Genomic DNA, 16,185 nt, shown 5'->3' on the forward strand with positions numbered 1-16,185 from the left:
GCCGGCGCCCCAGCCCCACCCCCCCCCTCCCGCGGGGCGCGCCCGGCCCCCTCCCGCCCAGGCTCCCCCCCAAAGCGCCACCCCCCCCAGCGCGTCCCCGACCCCAGCCCCACGGCACAGCCCCCAGCTCTTACCACCACTTTCTTCCCTTCGTGCTCCTGCTCCATCTCCTCCCCGTCCTCTTCCTCTTCCTCCTCCTCCTCCTCCACCTCCTGGTGCAAGTACATGACATTCCGCACACCTCGCAGCTTGGGCTTCAGGTCTGTGGTGTCGCAGCTGTCGTCGCTGTCACCTGGAGGGGGGGAGCCTGGTCACCCTGGAGCTGGGTTGTACCCCACGCAGGGAGCACCCGCTGGGGTCTCTGCAACAGGCTCGGCCCTTCGTCTCACGTCGCAGCGGCTCCAGATTCAAGTCCCACTAAGGACATACCCCGCCCCCCCGGATCCAGATTCATTCCCGACAGGCCCCCCAGGAGCTGCTACCACATGTCCTCCGCTCAGCCCCGTCCAACCACCGCAGTGAAGGCACTGCCTAGTGCCCAGGGTGCCCCGCGACCGCCAGCCCCTGCCCTCAGCCTGAGCCAGGGAGCGAAGCAACTTGGCCGGGTCAGCGGCACAGCCAGAAACACCATCCTGCCTCTAGCCATTAGACCGCGCTGCCTTGCTCCATATCCCCCCTGCTTTTCCAAGTCTTGTTTCACTGGCAGGGGCAAAGTGGGGGGGGACTGGCTGCAGCCCTCAGCACTACACTCATTGCTACAGGAGTGGATCTCATGTCCCCGGGGGCCAGCCACGCCTCCCCCCCGCCACCTGTGGTCACGCACCTTCGCTGTCGAGGATGTAATCCCGCGGGAACATGATCCCGCAGCCCATAATGTCGCCCTTGTAGCACCGGGGCCCGAACGGGTCTCCCACGCCGCTCCCGTGGAAGATCTTCCCGTCATCTGGAAGGAAGAAGCAGAGGAGAGGCCGCTAAGCATGGTGGGCCTGGCAGGGCAGCCCGGGAAGGGGAGCGATGCCCAGGCACGTGGCCGCTCTTTGGGGGAGATTTCCAGCCTGGTGGCACCACCACTCTGCACCGACTGGCGTGGTCTCCGCCCGCGGGGCAGGTGGATCGGAACGCTACGTCCGCCAGTGGGAGATGGCGCCAGACACCCGGGCCGCACAGCTGCCAGCCTCACCGCTGCACTGGCGTCATGGGACGCAGGCTGGGATAGGAGAGAGCCTGGGCCGGGCAGGGTGGGTGGCGGTGGACCCTGCTCACAGTGCGGCTCTCTGCCCCACTCTAGTGGCTGGGCCACGCGGAGGTTTGGGAACAGGCTTGCCAAGAGGAATCCTAGCTCATCAGGCTTTCGGCTGCAGGGGTTCCGGGTCAGCCCCAACTTAGGGGCTACGGGGGAAGACGCTCCAGGTTAACAGCTGCTCTTAGGGGCTGGGATACAGGAGTGAGGGACGGGGAGGTCGGGTGATTGTCCAGGGAACCTGGGCCTTTTGCTGCATGGAGGAGAGGACAGACCTAGACGTGCAGGGTTCCCGCTGCACCGCTCCACAGCTAGACCTGTGCCAGTTGCTGGCTATGAGTGATCCTGGCATGGGTGTGTGAGGGGCTGCGCTGACCTTGCCCACCGAGGTGGTTTGCTTGTCATCCCCAGCAGCTGGGGGGATGGGCATATTCGGGGAGATGGGCTGCATGCACCCCCACCCCGGTCTATACCAAGGTCTGCCTCTGTGCAGAGATTGTGAACTGCAGAGCAAGCGCCCATGTTACCGCAGGCCGGGGAGAGAGATCGCTCAAAGGGCACCGTGCCAGCGGCCCAGGCCTCACCCTGCCCTATCTTGGCTCCCTTGCCAGCCCTAACCCGCCCATCTCCTCAGCTCCCACTGCTGACTATTCTATCAGCTGCCCCCCAAGCCCTGGACCGGACCCAGGGGGCTGCCCACACGCCCAGCAGCGCCTCTTTGCCCTAGGAGACCTCAGCGCCCAGCCGGCCATGGCGTGCACCCGGGGGTGCTGCAAGAAAGCTGATGCACTGGGGTGAGCTCCGGGCTAGGGCCACGCGCTGAACGGGCTCTCGTGTACCAGAGAACAGACGGGGGGAGAAGCCAAGCGTGGGAGCCCACGTGAAAGGAGCCGGGGGGGAGGGCCGGCTGTGCAGCTGGTTCGTGGACGTGGGCTGAGGAGCCACGAGGCACGTGGGCCAGGCAGAGGGCGGAGGCCGGGGGGGGGGAGTTGTTTCGGCAAACAAGGAAGATGCACCCAGCGAAGGGGCGGTAAATATTTCTCCCCGTTGCCAGGGCAACCCAAGCTGGGAATAATACTGTGTAAACATTCCTGTGTGCCGCCAGCGGAGAGCGAGCGCGCCTTGTAGGGGATCCCTTGGCTCCTGCCACAGGCGGAGGCGGGCACCAGGGCCCATGGGGGATAACCGGTGAGAAACAGACCCCTGGAGGCCCAGGGGAGCAGGGCTTGCACCGTGGTGTACGGTACTCGGGGGGTCTAGGGAAGGCTTAACCCAGCCCCTCCAAGGGATCCCATGAGAAACTCATCCCCTGCACCAAGTCACTGGAGATTTTCCAACCTCCCAGCGGCTCAGGGCACCAGCAGGGTGTGGTGAGTGGGGCAGGGCTAGGTACTGCCCCCATGCAGAGGGAAGACCCCCAGTAGATCTCAGCCCCTTGCCCTCTGCAGCCAGCTTGGTAGTTGCCCAGCTCTCTACTCCTGCCTTCTTCCACCTCCCCACAGATCCCACGTACCCGCTCCTCAGTGCCCCCCCATTCCCATACATCCCACCACACCCCCACCCTCCTCTCCTCTGGCCTCTCGGAGCTAGGCTGGAATCCTTTCTTCCTTGCCCCTTCTCCCCTCGCCAGCATCACAGAGCTCCCAAGCCGGGGGGCTCCGGCCCACCCCCTTTGCTGAGCTGGGGCCAGAGCGACCTCAGCTGGTGCGTTCTACCCATGCCCGCGCCTGTGTCTGGTCGAGGGAGGCCAAGAGCTCGACCTTCACCCACCACGATGAGGCCCTGATGGTGACGGGCACCAGAACCACGCTGCGAGCATGGGGAGCGTCCCTTGGTCTAACCCTGAGAGACCAAGGCCAACGGCTGCATGGGACAGCGAGGGCTGCAGGAGACATAGGCGCACTCAGCCACAGCTAGACTCCGTGCTCCACTCACGCCCAAAAGTCCTAGTTTGGAAGGAGACGGGCTCCTTGACGTTAGTTTTTCTATTAGCCCCAAGGGAGAGCAAGGCTCCATTGGGCCAGGCCCAGCTCCTCTACCCCAAAGAGCTTCCAGGCTAAACAGACAAAGAGTGGGAGGGGAAACTGAGGCACAGCCAGGGGAAGCGGTTTCTCCAGGTTCACCGAGGCAGAGCCGGGACTAGACCATGCTTCCCAGCACCCTAGACCGTGCTGCAACCTCAGTCAGCTATTAAGGCCCAGGCACCCAGCCATCAGGCTCGCCAAACCCAACTCAGACTGTGCTGGGGCTGCCAGCCAGGCAGCTGAACTGCAGCGACATGGCAAGATCCAAACTGGGGGTGGGGGAGGCCGGGCTGGAGCCACGAGCGACTGGCTGGGGCAGCCGGGGAAAGGATGACGCGGACAAAGGGAGCTGGGAAACCTGGATGCAAGTGGGTCACAGCAGCTGCCTCCGCCCGCGCCCCCATGCAGCCCCCTGCACACCATGCTCGACTGTTTGAGAGCTGGCCTGGCACTGGGGCAAACAGACACCCCCCAGGCACCCGGCTGCAATGCCCACCATGGGCAGCAATGTTCAGCTGCCCTCAGCTAGCCAGCCCACCGGGGCGGGGGGGGGAAATGGGACGATGGGCAAGGAAGGCCCCAGGCCTCCGCAAAGACCCACTGGCCCAAGAGAGCAAGCCGGGCACCGCAGGCCAAAGATCTCCGCTTGTGAGCGAGCCACGGGGGCGGCTGGACTCCACTGAGGCCTCCCGCACTCCTCACGGATGCCTTCAGCTCACGCCAGCCACAGGCCTGGCAGAGATGGGGAGGGGAGCATCCGAGATAGGAGGGTGATGAGAGCTAGAAGCAGCAAAACAAGAGAGATTCCCCCCGACTTGCCAGCCAGCCACAAACCAGGGAGCTGGCAGGAGCGAGGGATGGAGGGAGAGGGCCACGTAATGAACAGGAGCGCACAAGGGAGTTTAGGGCTGGGTTACTGCCCCTCGCTTCTTCAGACTCTCCCCCCCCCGTGGGATTTCTTCCACTCGCCCGCAGCATGAGCGGATCAGAGATACTCTCGCCCGTGTGCATCGCTACCTCCCAGCCTGGGCTCTATTGCCCGGACATTCCCCCGGTGCGGGGCTCATTGAGCGACTTTGTTGTGGTTCCGTGGAGCGCCCGTGTCTGCCAGAGGTTATGGCAGCTCAGAGCAGCAGCTGGCACTGCGAGGCTGGGTAACACGAAGGGAAAAAAGGTGGGAGGAGATTTTTTTCCAGGAAGAGGAGGAGGAGGAAGGTGAAGTGGCCAGCGAAGGGAAGTGGGAGGCAGCAGATCGAATACTTGGATGGGAATTTGAATGTTCCCCTGGCGCCGAGCACTGGAAAGAAACCGCCAGGAACCAAAAGCGTTTACAGCTTTTCCTTCAGAGAGACAAGTCACACAGTGAAAATAAAATCCTTAATCAGGCAGAAAGGGAGCCCAGGAGGTCAGATTGCCCATGGAGGGGAGGGAGGGAACGCGGAACGGGGTGGGGAGACAGCTCCCAACAGCTTCAATCCCAAGGGAAGGGCCCCAGGGCTACCAGTCCTGCTGTCTTTGAGCCAGAGGACCCGGTAGGATTATGGTGACCAGGCCTTCATCGTCCATCGAGGGTTGAAACTGCCTCTGCCGCTAAGAGCCGAGACTGAAGGGCTGACTTAGGCCAGGGAAAGCAAGAGGGCAGGCTGCCCCCACGGCACCCACAGACAAACCCCCATCACCACTAGATGGTGGCAATGGGGCTCCTGAACCAGGTGTTGGGAGCCCAGAACTGGGTGGCTCAAGCAGAGATGTTGACACCACCCAGGCACTGATGGATGTAAACATCCTGCCCTCAGCAGCTTGTGGCCTAGCGTGTAGAGACCTGGGCTCTATCCCCAGCTCTGCCGCTGGAGGACCTTGGGAAATCTACTTCCCCGCCCTGTGCCTCAGTTTCCCCATCTGTCATACAGGGATACGGCTACTGCCCTCCTCTGTAAAACGCTTTGAGCTCTGCTGCACCCAGATCTTTTCAACCCCTTTCCCGAAAGCACGGCTGGGCCTTGGGAGCAGCAGATGCAGGTGGTGCGGTGGGTGCGCCAAAGCCACCCCCCGAGCCGAGCAGCCCCCTGGCTCCCAATGCCGTGGCTCCGACTGGCCAAGCGGCTCCTTGGAGATTTGGTTGTGTGGTTACAGGCACCTGGCCTGATGCCCAGCTGGTGTAGCACGACAGGGATCCGGCCCGGGGGCCCCTAGGGAGAGGTCCAGCACGGACACAAAGCCCAGAACGATCAGAGCAGGAGCTGGTCTTCGCAGCGAGCATCTCCAAAAGCGCTACAGCCGCAGAGGCAGCAGGTCACAGAAACAAGCCCCCCAGCCAGACCCTGCCCTCAGCAGCTGTGCAGCTCCCAGCTGGTGGAGCGTGCTGGGCGGGAGCAGCCGCAGTGGGACAGCTGGCTCCACATGCTCGTAGCTAATTCTCAGCTGACGGGGATCAGCCGGAAGCCAGCAAGACAGTCCAAGGCCGGGGAGAGAACCCCCGTCTTCAGCGAGCCAGACCTGCCAGCTCCTTCTGGCCTAGTGGAGCAGACACGGCGCCAAGAGGGAAACCCCGGATCTCGCTGTACTCGGCGATTTTACGGTCAGAAGGGACCATCGTGATCATTTATTCTGACCTCCTGGACGACGCAGGCCGCAGAACCTCAGCCGACCCTCTAAGGAAAGGCAGCTGGAGGCTCCAGGGAGTCCGACCTGCAGATCCACTGCAGCCCTCAGTGTTTGAGCCCTGATTCCATACAGGGGCTGGGGGAGAACCGCCCTTCACGCGGCTCTGTGAGCAGAGGCAGTAGTGGGGATGTTACTGGAACCCTGCTGGCTGGCTGGCTCACACAGAAGCAGAGGAGACTATTAGCTCAGGCAGGAGAGGCTCACGATTTTAGACCAAGAGTCGCCGGTTCAACCCCCGCTACAGACAACCCACGGAGGGCGGCTGCATGTTCGGGTACTTAGCAAATGAAGAATGGCTCGCTGTTCTCCTTGGGGTGCAGACTAACGTGGGCTAAATTCGAAGCAGGCGGAAAGGAGCATCAGGGACCCAGAGGAGAGTCCGGCAGCAGAAAGGGGCCAGGACAGCTTTGGTGTAAGAAGATTGGAAGGCACCAGCCAGATGAACTGAGCCCCCAGTGGAAATAACTGATCCCCCATCCCTGCTGAAGTGCAGTGGGTCTGACCGGCTCCAGCTCACGGAGCGAGAGGACACAACTACGAGAGAACCACTATCATCCAACACAAGCCGGAGAGAGGCAAATATGGCAGCAGTCCCCAGCGGGGTTGTAAGTAACTGGAGCTACCTGTGATTAACCAGCTTTCCCGGCTGATAAACTCGGGACCCAACCCCGGGCCTCGCCAGAAATCAATCCAGACTGCAGTTTGCTGACCTGGCTAAGACACTGAGATATTAAAGAGCATCAGGCCTCCAAGCCCCTCAACTAACTTGGAAACACGCAGCCTTGATGGTCTGAGACAGCAGCGACCTAGCTGTTCTGGGGGGCTGCCAACTCCCTGGACTTCTGCACTCACGATCCAGACTCCCCGGCGGAGAGGCTGCCCCCAGAGTAGAACGAAACCCAGACCCTTTGCCATTAAAGACATTTTCAAACGTTCCGGCAAACGTTCAGCGCACAAAGCCCTGTGGCATTTATGCACCTAACTCCCTTATCTGCTTTTGAACACTCCCCCACTAAACACTTGGTGTCCGGTGTTGGGAGTGTGACACTTCCCCCGTCCCCCAAGTGGTGTGCCCTGGGCTGACTGCCCGTGGGTGATGCATCTGCATTCGGGAAGTGCATGGTTAAACTGGGAAGGGACAGTTTCCTTTGGGGTCTGGCCAGAGACTTAGATTCTTCCCCATTCCAGTCCTGCCTCGCTCACCTGCATGGTAGGCCACAGATCCTCTGCTCCAGCCGGGATGGCGGTTTTTCGGGTAGTCCTAGGGCAGAGAGAGGAGGGAGGGTGGGTCTCATGACTTCACCGGTTATCACCTAGAGTCCCAGCGGCGGGAATTGCTAAAATATTTCCCTATAAAATGGGAGATTGCCTTTGGCCTTGGGCTGAGATGGAAAATCCAGCTGTAAAAGCGTGGCAGACACATCCCCCACCCCTGGCGCCATGGCATCCCCCCCTCGCCCCCCCCGCCATCCCCGACCGAGGCTAGGGGAGTCTGACAGCAGCTGCTGTGACTCGCTTGGCTTCGGGAAGGGGAGGGGAACCGGATCCTGTGCAATCAGAGCTCTTGGCCCATGCGAGAGTTAATTGGGAGGCTGGGGCATGGCCTGCCTCGGGTGCGTGACTCACCGGCAGGTAAATCCCTTGGGATTAGACGGCTGCGGCGCAATGAATGAGGATGCACTGCACCGAGACCAATCCCAAACCACCGGGGATGAGGGAAGCCTGCCCGAAGGCTGCCAAGGCACCGGCATGAGTCAGGGGTGACTCAGAGCTACCTGCTCTCCAGCGCTTTCTGGCGCCTGTTTGAAAGATGCTCCCGGGACCTACGCAGCAACTTGCTCCACGGCGGCCCAGCCCTGCGCAGAGCGTGGGTTGGCTAGCGCCGCAGCGGGAACGCAACGGGGCCGGGGACCCAGTATAGAGATGGTCCCGTTGCATCCCTCAGAGGGGCTGTGGTGCTGCCAGTGCCGGCAATATTACGCGGCGATCAGACAGGAAGGATGGTCCAGTGGTTAGGAGGCAAACCTGGAACGGAATCAAGTGGCTGCTCCTTGGAAAAGTCACCAGGGCATGTCTACACTGCATACTGAACCTGGGCTCTGAAGCTCCGCCCTTCCATCCACACACAAATCGGTCTGACTCAGGGCACCAAGCCCACAGGATCCGGCTCCTAGGACCCTGCTAGGACAGTGGGTCAGAGCCAGAGTCCCACTGAACCTCGGCTCCGAGCCCCATCATTCAGCAGTGTGGATGCCTGCCAAGCTGCAGCCCCGAGTCAGAAGGTCAGCGCAGATACGTTAGCACGGCTGAGACCCGGGTCCAGCAGTTGCAAACCCAGGTTCACAATCCAATGCGGACCCTCGACTCCACAAGCCCTGGTCCCACAGGTCCAGGTTTAGGGAACAGTTTAGACGGACTCCGAGTCTCTCTGTGCTTGTTCCCCACCTGTACAATGGGGATAAGAGAACCACCCTGCCTCACAGGGGCGTGTGGGGTTAAATACATGGAAGGTCGTGACCTGCTCAGGGTAGATGGAATTTAGGGTTTCCAGCTGACAATGCTGTGACCCAGCATGGCCTTATCACACTCAACCTGGCCTGCCCCAGAGATCGCTGGACCCAAGCATCCATTTCCACCTGTTTGCCACACTCCAACTCCAGCAAAAGCAGGCAAGGAACAGCGGGATTAGACGGGGTCGCTTCTGGCTCATTCCCAGCCCAGGTTTTAGGGCCACTTCCTGCCTGTTGTGGGCCATTCACCCCTGGCATGTTGTTGCCCTGTTAACGATTTTGAGTCCTCCCTTCTGAGTGGAAGGGCAGCTTCCTTAGGGGTCTGGCGATGGACAGGCTCCCCCCTTCATTCCCGAGCTCAACGCTGCCAACCAACTCATGTGAAAACTACAAACAGTGTGGTCTTTCCTCAGCGCTTACCTCTCATCAAGTCATTTTAATCACCAGTCATCAGCCCTAGATCTTATCCCAAAGTGCTTTCTAAAGAGGTATCATTGTCCCCACATTACAGATGGAGAAACTGAGGCACGGAAGGGAGAGGGGAAGTACCTTGCAGGCCAATGGCAGACCTGGGAACACAAAACGCCTTCTCTCTTAGAGAAGAAAGTGCCTAAGAGGGGCTGCGTTGGTCTCCTTCGTTAGGCCAAGTCTGCTCTTAGAAGTCTGAGTAGCAGAGCTATCGCCGTCAGGGTAGGTTTTGCCAATGCGGCTATGCTGGCGAAAGCCCTAGTGTAGAGAGTTATAAAACTGCTTATGCCGGTATCACTTCTTTCACTTCCCCAAACCGGAATAAGCCGGTGGGAAAAGCCGGCAGAGTTAACACAGCAAAACCTAAGTGCGGACCAAGTTTTACATGGTCTCTGCGGAGAATGCCAGCAGAGGTGCCCATTGCAATGGTGGCCTTACGCTGCAGACGCTCCCCCGCTAGGAACTGAACTGAAAGCCCACCCCCTCGTTTCATGCAGTGCCCGCAGAGCAGTTTCCAATCACTCACTGTCCCAGATTAGGGCAGTAGGTTGTCATCAGACAAGGCACAGCTGGGTAACAAGCAGACCCTGTAGACAGGAGCTGACCTGGCAGGAGCAGGGAACCTGGCAGCGTGGGTACAGCCACCCCTAGGGCCGGCTCTCACATGGCACAGACCTGGCAAGCCTCCCATGCCGCGAGGAACGCTAGCCGCAGCAGGGGCCGGGAATGCGCTGCATCGCCCGGGAGGCGAACGTGCGTGTGTGAATCCAGATCACGTCGGGACAAACACAGAAACAGATGGCTGCGTTTGACAGGAAAGGGGCAGGGGGAGGTTTGCATTCTCAAGGGGGAGGCAGCACAGCCTAGAGGGTGGCGCCCACGCCACAATCAAGTGAGACCTCGCAAAGAGAAATGGGCCTGGCTAGATCATTCACCTGCCGGGGTGGTGGGTGCCTGGGAAGGGGCTTTTAATAAACAGGCACAATAATAAAACATGCAGCTTGAGTAGCGATCGGGGCACCTCTTGGAAGCTAAACAGGGTCAGGCTGAGATCTCCTCAGAACAACCATGGAAGATCTAGGAAGCACCTAGATTCTATTCTTGGCTCTGGCCTGCTGGAGACCTCAGACAAGTCACTTCCCTGCTCGGTGCCTCAGTTTCCCCAGGTATACAATGGGGATAATGATACTGACTTCCTTTGTAAAGCACTCCGAGATGTGCTGCTGGGAAGAGCTAGGGGTTATTCACAATGACAGAGCCGGGAGGGACCTGGGCACCTAGTCTGTAACCATCTGAGAGTAAAAAACTGTCCACACTTGGATCCATGCTCCTCAATTACCCAACTTCTCAGCAATGCTGCCATGTGGGGGGGAGGATTATGCCATCACAGCCTCTGGCCTTGGGTACCCAGCCTTGGCAATGGAAGGAGCTGGAGATGGCAGGGGACGGAGGGTGATGAGAACAGAGGGTAATGAGAACAAATGGAAGCCCCCACAACTGAGACCCAAGCATCTTTGCTCATTAGCTGAAGCCGCAGCCACAGGTTGAAGGCAAAGCAATGTCTTCATGTCTGGCGTTACAGACCCTTTGCAGAGATGTAGTGCTGCCGTGCTGGATTGGACATCTGGGCACATTAGAAAGATCTAAACCAAGTGCTGACAACCAACAGCACCAATCAACCCTCCCACCCCGCACCACCATCATCTCTGGCCCTCCTGCCCACAGCTACCCATCCCCAGGCTCTAACTCCGGCCAGACAGCCTGCACATCGCAGACGTTAACCTTCTCACACCGCTAAGTGGGAGCTCCCTCCTACTGAAACTGAGGGGTGGGAACGCGAAGAGTCTGTAGACGAGACGGGAAAGGAACCCAAGCGAGTGGGTCTGCTCCCCACTCTCCCTAAACATGGGAACGAGTGCTAACAGCCCTAGGAAGGTCTAGGTGACCAGAGACATTACCTAGGACTTGATCTGGCCTTAATCACCCTTGTATCTGAGCCCCAAAACACTCACTTGCAGATTTTATCCTCCCACCCATCCTGGGAGGTAGGGGAGCATTATCCCTATTGGACAGGTGGGAAACTGAGACACGGGTCAGATTAAGCGACTTGCTCAAGTCACGCTGGACGTCGGGGGCTAGGCCAGGAATTGCAGCCGGGTCTCCCAAGCCCCAGCTCAAACCACTCTTGCTATCAGCAGGTTCGTGGACAGACACAAATCGGACGGATGTGTGGGATCCATCCAGTGGCTTTACCTTCCGGGCCAGGCCTAGCGCGATATAGCACTTCTCCCCGGGGTCTACGATCTCCACCTCAAAGTAGTGGCTCCTGGTGCTCAGGGGATGCCTTGCCTGGGCCAGCCCAACGTCGATGATGCTCTTTCCCTTGCCCACGTACTCCAGGAGCTGCAGAGAACAGGAGAACGGAGTGAGCCCCTGAGAGCAGACGCGGCACTAGAGACCCACAAGGCACTCCCATGGCAGCGGTTCTCACCTTTCCCATGCCAAGACATTCCCAGCTCCTCACCCCCCAGGTGCCTGTTCACAATTCATGGGTAGTGAACCCCTGACCTGCAGAATGGCCGATTGTCTGCCCCGAAAGGTCCCCTGCACGGCCACAGAGCAGGCCCTGCTGCTGTCTGCATTGCTCAAGTGACCCAGAGGGGAGCCTGGGGTGCAGGTTCCACCTGTTCCCAGCCTGGGAGCGTTTCGTAGCCCAGCGGGGAGCAAAGAAGAATGTCACTCAGCTCTTCGGCCCAGTTTAAAGCGATGGCGCTAGCACCAGGTGAAGTGAATGGCTTATGGAACAGCCTGTATGGAAGGAGACCAGCTGCGTCTCTACAGCCCTTTGGGTGGGGTCACTCAGTCTGGCTTAGTTATATAGCGCTCTAGCTCCGCCCAGTGGGAGGGGCTTATGCCCCCAACACTGGGCGGGGAGGGGGGCTCGGATGGTAAGTTTCAGCAGAAGAGGGAAAGGAAGTGACAGAAGCCAGCCAACCTGCTCGCTTTGGGATTGGGATACAGAGAGGCATCTTCTAGGAAGCACAATGAGACCACTCAGCCCTTTCAAACAAGCCAGGGACAACCCAGCGACGACAGCTGTTTTAGGCTACCCCCTCCCTCCCACCACATCACCCAGAATGCCCCATAGCCAGCTCCCCAAAAGAGGCAGCCGTCCCCGAAAAGCCCTGGGGTTGGGGAGGAAAGGGGAGTCATAAGCAACAGCTTCTGTTGGAGAAAAAAAACTAGATCGTGTCCCAGTGGTATAGACTGAGTTAAACTGATCTCACTTGGGATCTGGCTAACTTTGGGAGGGCAGTGGGGGCGGGGAAGAGAGATAAGAAAGCTGCATTTTCTGTCCCAGTTGCTCTGGGGATCCAGAGGGAATTGCAAAATCTGGGTTTTTCAGGAGGAGAAGGGGATGTTTACAAGGCCGGGAGCTTTGCAGATTCATGAGGCAAGCCCTATGTCACGAGGTTTTCTTTGGACAGCACCCGACATTCCAATTGTTGCTTCACAGACATCAGCTTTTGTTTCCTGCCTCTAGCAAGCCAGGCCCTTGGTCCCACCTAACGCAGCTGCGTGGAAAAATATCCCTTCAGGGATCGTGAACGAGACAATCTCACACCCTCCTTTGCTCCCCAGGGCTGCCTGGGCTCATCCCTTAGGAAGAGTCTTATTCACACACACGAGATGAGAGTGGCAAGAGCCGATCCACGACGTCAAAGGCCTGGCGATCAAGAAAACAACACACCAACTGGCTGACAGCTGGAGCTGACAGATTAGTTTGCACCAGGCCCAAAGCATCTTGTCCATTTTAGCTCCCCAACCCCACCCCGCGTCTCGGAGCCCGGCTGCATGTTGAACCAATATTTGCTGGCTCCTGCCAAGCCATGGAAAGGGTCAGTGGTTTACATTTTTCCACTCAGTCGCTGCATTGCCACGGGATTCTGAGAACTGCTCATCCATCTAAGCACCAAAATAAAATCAGCACGAGGCTCTGGAAGACGAAGTCAGCTCGGGTCACTCCTTGACAAGGAACAACACTGGAAAGAGACTGTAAGTGTTCCCCTGCTGGAAGAAAGCAAGCTTAGAAGAGGAGGATACCTACGCAGGATTGCATAAAAGAGCATGTCAGCTCCGTCGATTAGGACGGCAGATAACACACGTGGCTGCACACTATGCATGCATGTGGCGTCCAGACAGGGCCGGGGCCAATGACCGCACCAGACCAGGAGCTGGTTCTACAGGCTGATGGGAAGGAGCTTGCTCACCATCACATGAAGAGTTTCATGAGCACAGCAACTGCTCTAAAACACCGTGAGGGGGTGAGGGGGGGATGCAGAATGCCCAGGGATTTGTGGGGCCCCCCAGCTGTGCAGAGCCAGGAAAGTTTTTTCCATGCTCTTATCAATCCACTGTAGGTACAAACATGGCGCCCATCACCGCAGCATCTGGCCATATCACACTTGTCAGTGTGTTTATCCTTCTACGCCTGCTGCGAGGCAGGGCAGTTATCCCCAATAGCCCCAAATTGGGGCACAGAGACACCAAGTGACTTGCCCACCGTCACACAGGAAGTCTGGGGCAAAGCCAGGAATTGAAGCTGGGTGTCCCAGTCCCCAGGCTACAGCCCTCACCTCTGCTACCTCGCGGCAATACGCAACCAGAGCATGTGCTCCAGGCCAGAGCACGGCATTCAAACCGGAGCACGTGTGGAGAAGAGCCACTAGGCTGACCAGGGGAACGGAGCTGATCTCGCAAGAGGAGACAGGAGGGGCTTGGCTTGCTCAGCCAGACAAAGGCTGAGGGGGATCCGATTGCTCTCGGTAAATTACACCGGGAAGGGGGAAGAGATTTAGGAGCCAAAGGACAATGCTGGCACAAGAACAAGTGGGAATAAACTGGCCAGGGAGCAGCTGAGGCTGGGGAGAAGGAAGTCTGCAGCCTCAGTAGGAAGGATGGGGGCAAGTGCCCTACAGAGGCTGAAGATGGAACCTGACCCATTTCTGGGCAGGATGATGTGATGGGGCTCCCACAAAACCGGGCATGACCCCAGCGACCACTAGTCCTATGGCTCCACCCTTCGTGCAGGACAGCTGGCATCTTGCAGAGCAACTCCAAAGCCCTCGAGGCGGGGAGCCTCAAGACATCTGGGGGGAAACTTTGGCTCTCCTGAAGTCAATGGCGGACCCCCCTTTCGGTGGGGGGGGGAGGGCAGACACTCCCCCAGCCAGTGGGGGAGGCTTTCCTCATATGGTTTTCAATTCCCATCCCCTGGAAACTTCTCCGGACCTAATCCAAGCTGCATTTGGGGGGGGCGACATTTCCAGGGGCTTCCCAGGTTGGGGGGTACAGGCTGAGACCCTTTGGTGGCCCCCCCTCCCCACCCCATTCCCTAAAACCTGGGGAAGGAAATAGGCTCCGGGGATGCTCACAACACAAAAGCCACCAGCACAACCTGCCCCACAAGCTGGCAGCCCCCAGCTGAACAGCCACGGAGCCCACGGGTTGTAGGATCCTGACCTCTGACCCCTAGCGTGGGAAGATGCCTTCAGACCCCCGTACTGGCATTCCAGAGCCTGCTTGGGTGCCCATTTTTTAGGGGCAGGCTTGGCACCCACTAGCGGGGCCCCCTGGCCCTGGCGACCTTCCCACCGGCAGCTCACGCCCATCGGCTGCAACTTGCCCCAGCGAAGGCGCTGGCATGCACGCTCCTCCCGGAGACAAGACAGGGGCATTGTTTACCCAGCGCCATGGCAGCACTCACAGCAGTGGCGGTGATTCACCCAGCGGTGCTGCCCACAAAACACCTTAATCCCCCTTTAATTAGCTGCTTTAAAACTAGGAAGGGATCATCTGAATAACAGACTCTCCGAGTAGCGGCTGCCCGCCTACGCCATCCAGCCCCGCCCTGTGCCGTCCATCAACAGGGACTCCCCCCAGCCCTACCCAATCCCTCCCCCACTGCGTTCCAGCTCAGTGCACCCCCCAGCACCCTCCCTCGTGCCCCATTCCATGGCCGTACACCCATACACCATGTTTGCCTCGCCCATGGCAGAGCTCGGAACGCTCTCTGTGCTAAGAGACGACGACAGCCCCATCCGTAAGGGTTGAGGTTCACAGTTGTCTGAGGCAAACAACTCAGAGAGCAAGCGACGGGACCCTCAATAGCTCAGTTGCGGCTGGGGCTCAAGTAGACGATCACACATAGACACTTCAGGCCTTAAGCAGCTGTAATCTGGAAGCCTCGCGTTGCAGAGTACAATGGAGCGGGTCCCAAGCTGCGATGGGCATGCACAGCTCCTATTTGTTTTGACGGGGGTACGGCGCTGAGCCCCTCTCAGGAGCTGGCTCTGTGGTGGTGTCGTAGGCAGCCCCTGTGCCAGGAAAAACGCACCGCAAGGATCGAGGACTCATAGACTTTAAGCTCAGAAGGGACCATTATGATCATCTAGTCTGACCTCCCGCATGATGCAGGCCACAAAACCTGACCCACCTACTCCTGGAATAATTCTCTCCCTTGACTCAGCTGTTGAAGTCCCCAAATCATGATTTAAAGACTTCAAGTCGCAGAGAATCCTCCAGCAAGCGACCCCTGGCCAGCAAGCGACCCCTGCCCCAAGCTGGAGAAGGCTCCCGTGCGGGGAACAAGGCACAGAGCCAGAGAGTGGCTCAGGCAACCCATTGCCTGTGTAGTGCCCTTCTGGAAAGGCAGTCCCATGCTGGCTGGTCCCCTAGGCATGAGTTCTCAACTGGGGGCGGGGGTAGGACCTGGTGTCAGGAGGGGGCACACACGCCCACCTTGCCTTTCTCATATTGCTAAATGGAGTCTTGACTTGATGGATGAAGGTCCCAGGGGCTCCCTATATGGACAAGCCTAAGAATCCTTTGCCATGGGCAGGAAGGGAGGCAAGGGGGCGGATGGGAAAAAAAAATCAGCCCATAATCCCAGTAGGGCTTCTCAAGGGGGCATCTGTACTTCCTAGCAGGCAGCAGGATTTGGAAAAAGAAAGAGGTCTGTGCAATTCCCCAAGACAGGGAGCGCGTGCGGGGAGACGGCCCGGGGCGATTGGGGCGCAGACTACGAAAATTCCAAGACAACCAGCTTTTTCGGAGCAGACAGACACATGGTAAAACTGCCCTCTACCTCCCACCTCCCAGCCAGCCGGAGCGCCCAAACCCAAAGCAGGCCTTTCATCAAGGGCCGTCAGTAATAAGATTGTCCGAGAGAAGAATGTGAATTATGTGCATTATCATTTCCTGACAGTCTGGAGCTAAA

The 16,185-nt window shown here is 58.9% G+C and overlaps 1 protein-coding gene across 4 annotated transcripts in view; it reads right to left on the bottom strand.

Moving 5' to 3' along the window:
• The window catches only part of SPRYD3 (SPRY domain containing 3), a 37,140-nt gene that overhangs the window by 3,482 nt on the left and 17,473 nt on the right, over window positions 1-16,185 (bottom strand). For 3 of the 4 annotated variants that reach the window (XM_034792349.1, XM_034792350.1, XM_034792352.1), the window contains 4 exons: window positions 11,160-11,309; window positions 7,132-7,189; window positions 824-943; window positions 135-292 (listed from right to left, as the gene is read on the bottom strand). In XM_034792349.1, the coding sequence (XP_034648240.1) occupies window positions 135-292; window positions 824-943; window positions 7,132-7,189; window positions 11,160-11,309 (486 nt within the window). The remainder of the gene's footprint in view (window positions 1-134; window positions 293-823; window positions 944-7,131; window positions 7,190-11,159; window positions 11,310-16,185) is intronic. The other variant, XM_034792351.1, reaches the window with a different exon arrangement.

Source organism: Trachemys scripta, chromosome 16, assembly GCF_013100865.1.
Source record: "Trachemys scripta elegans isolate TJP31775 chromosome 16, CAS_Tse_1.0, whole genome shotgun sequence".
Lineage (NCBI taxonomy): Eukaryota > Metazoa > Chordata > Testudines > Emydidae > Trachemys > Trachemys scripta.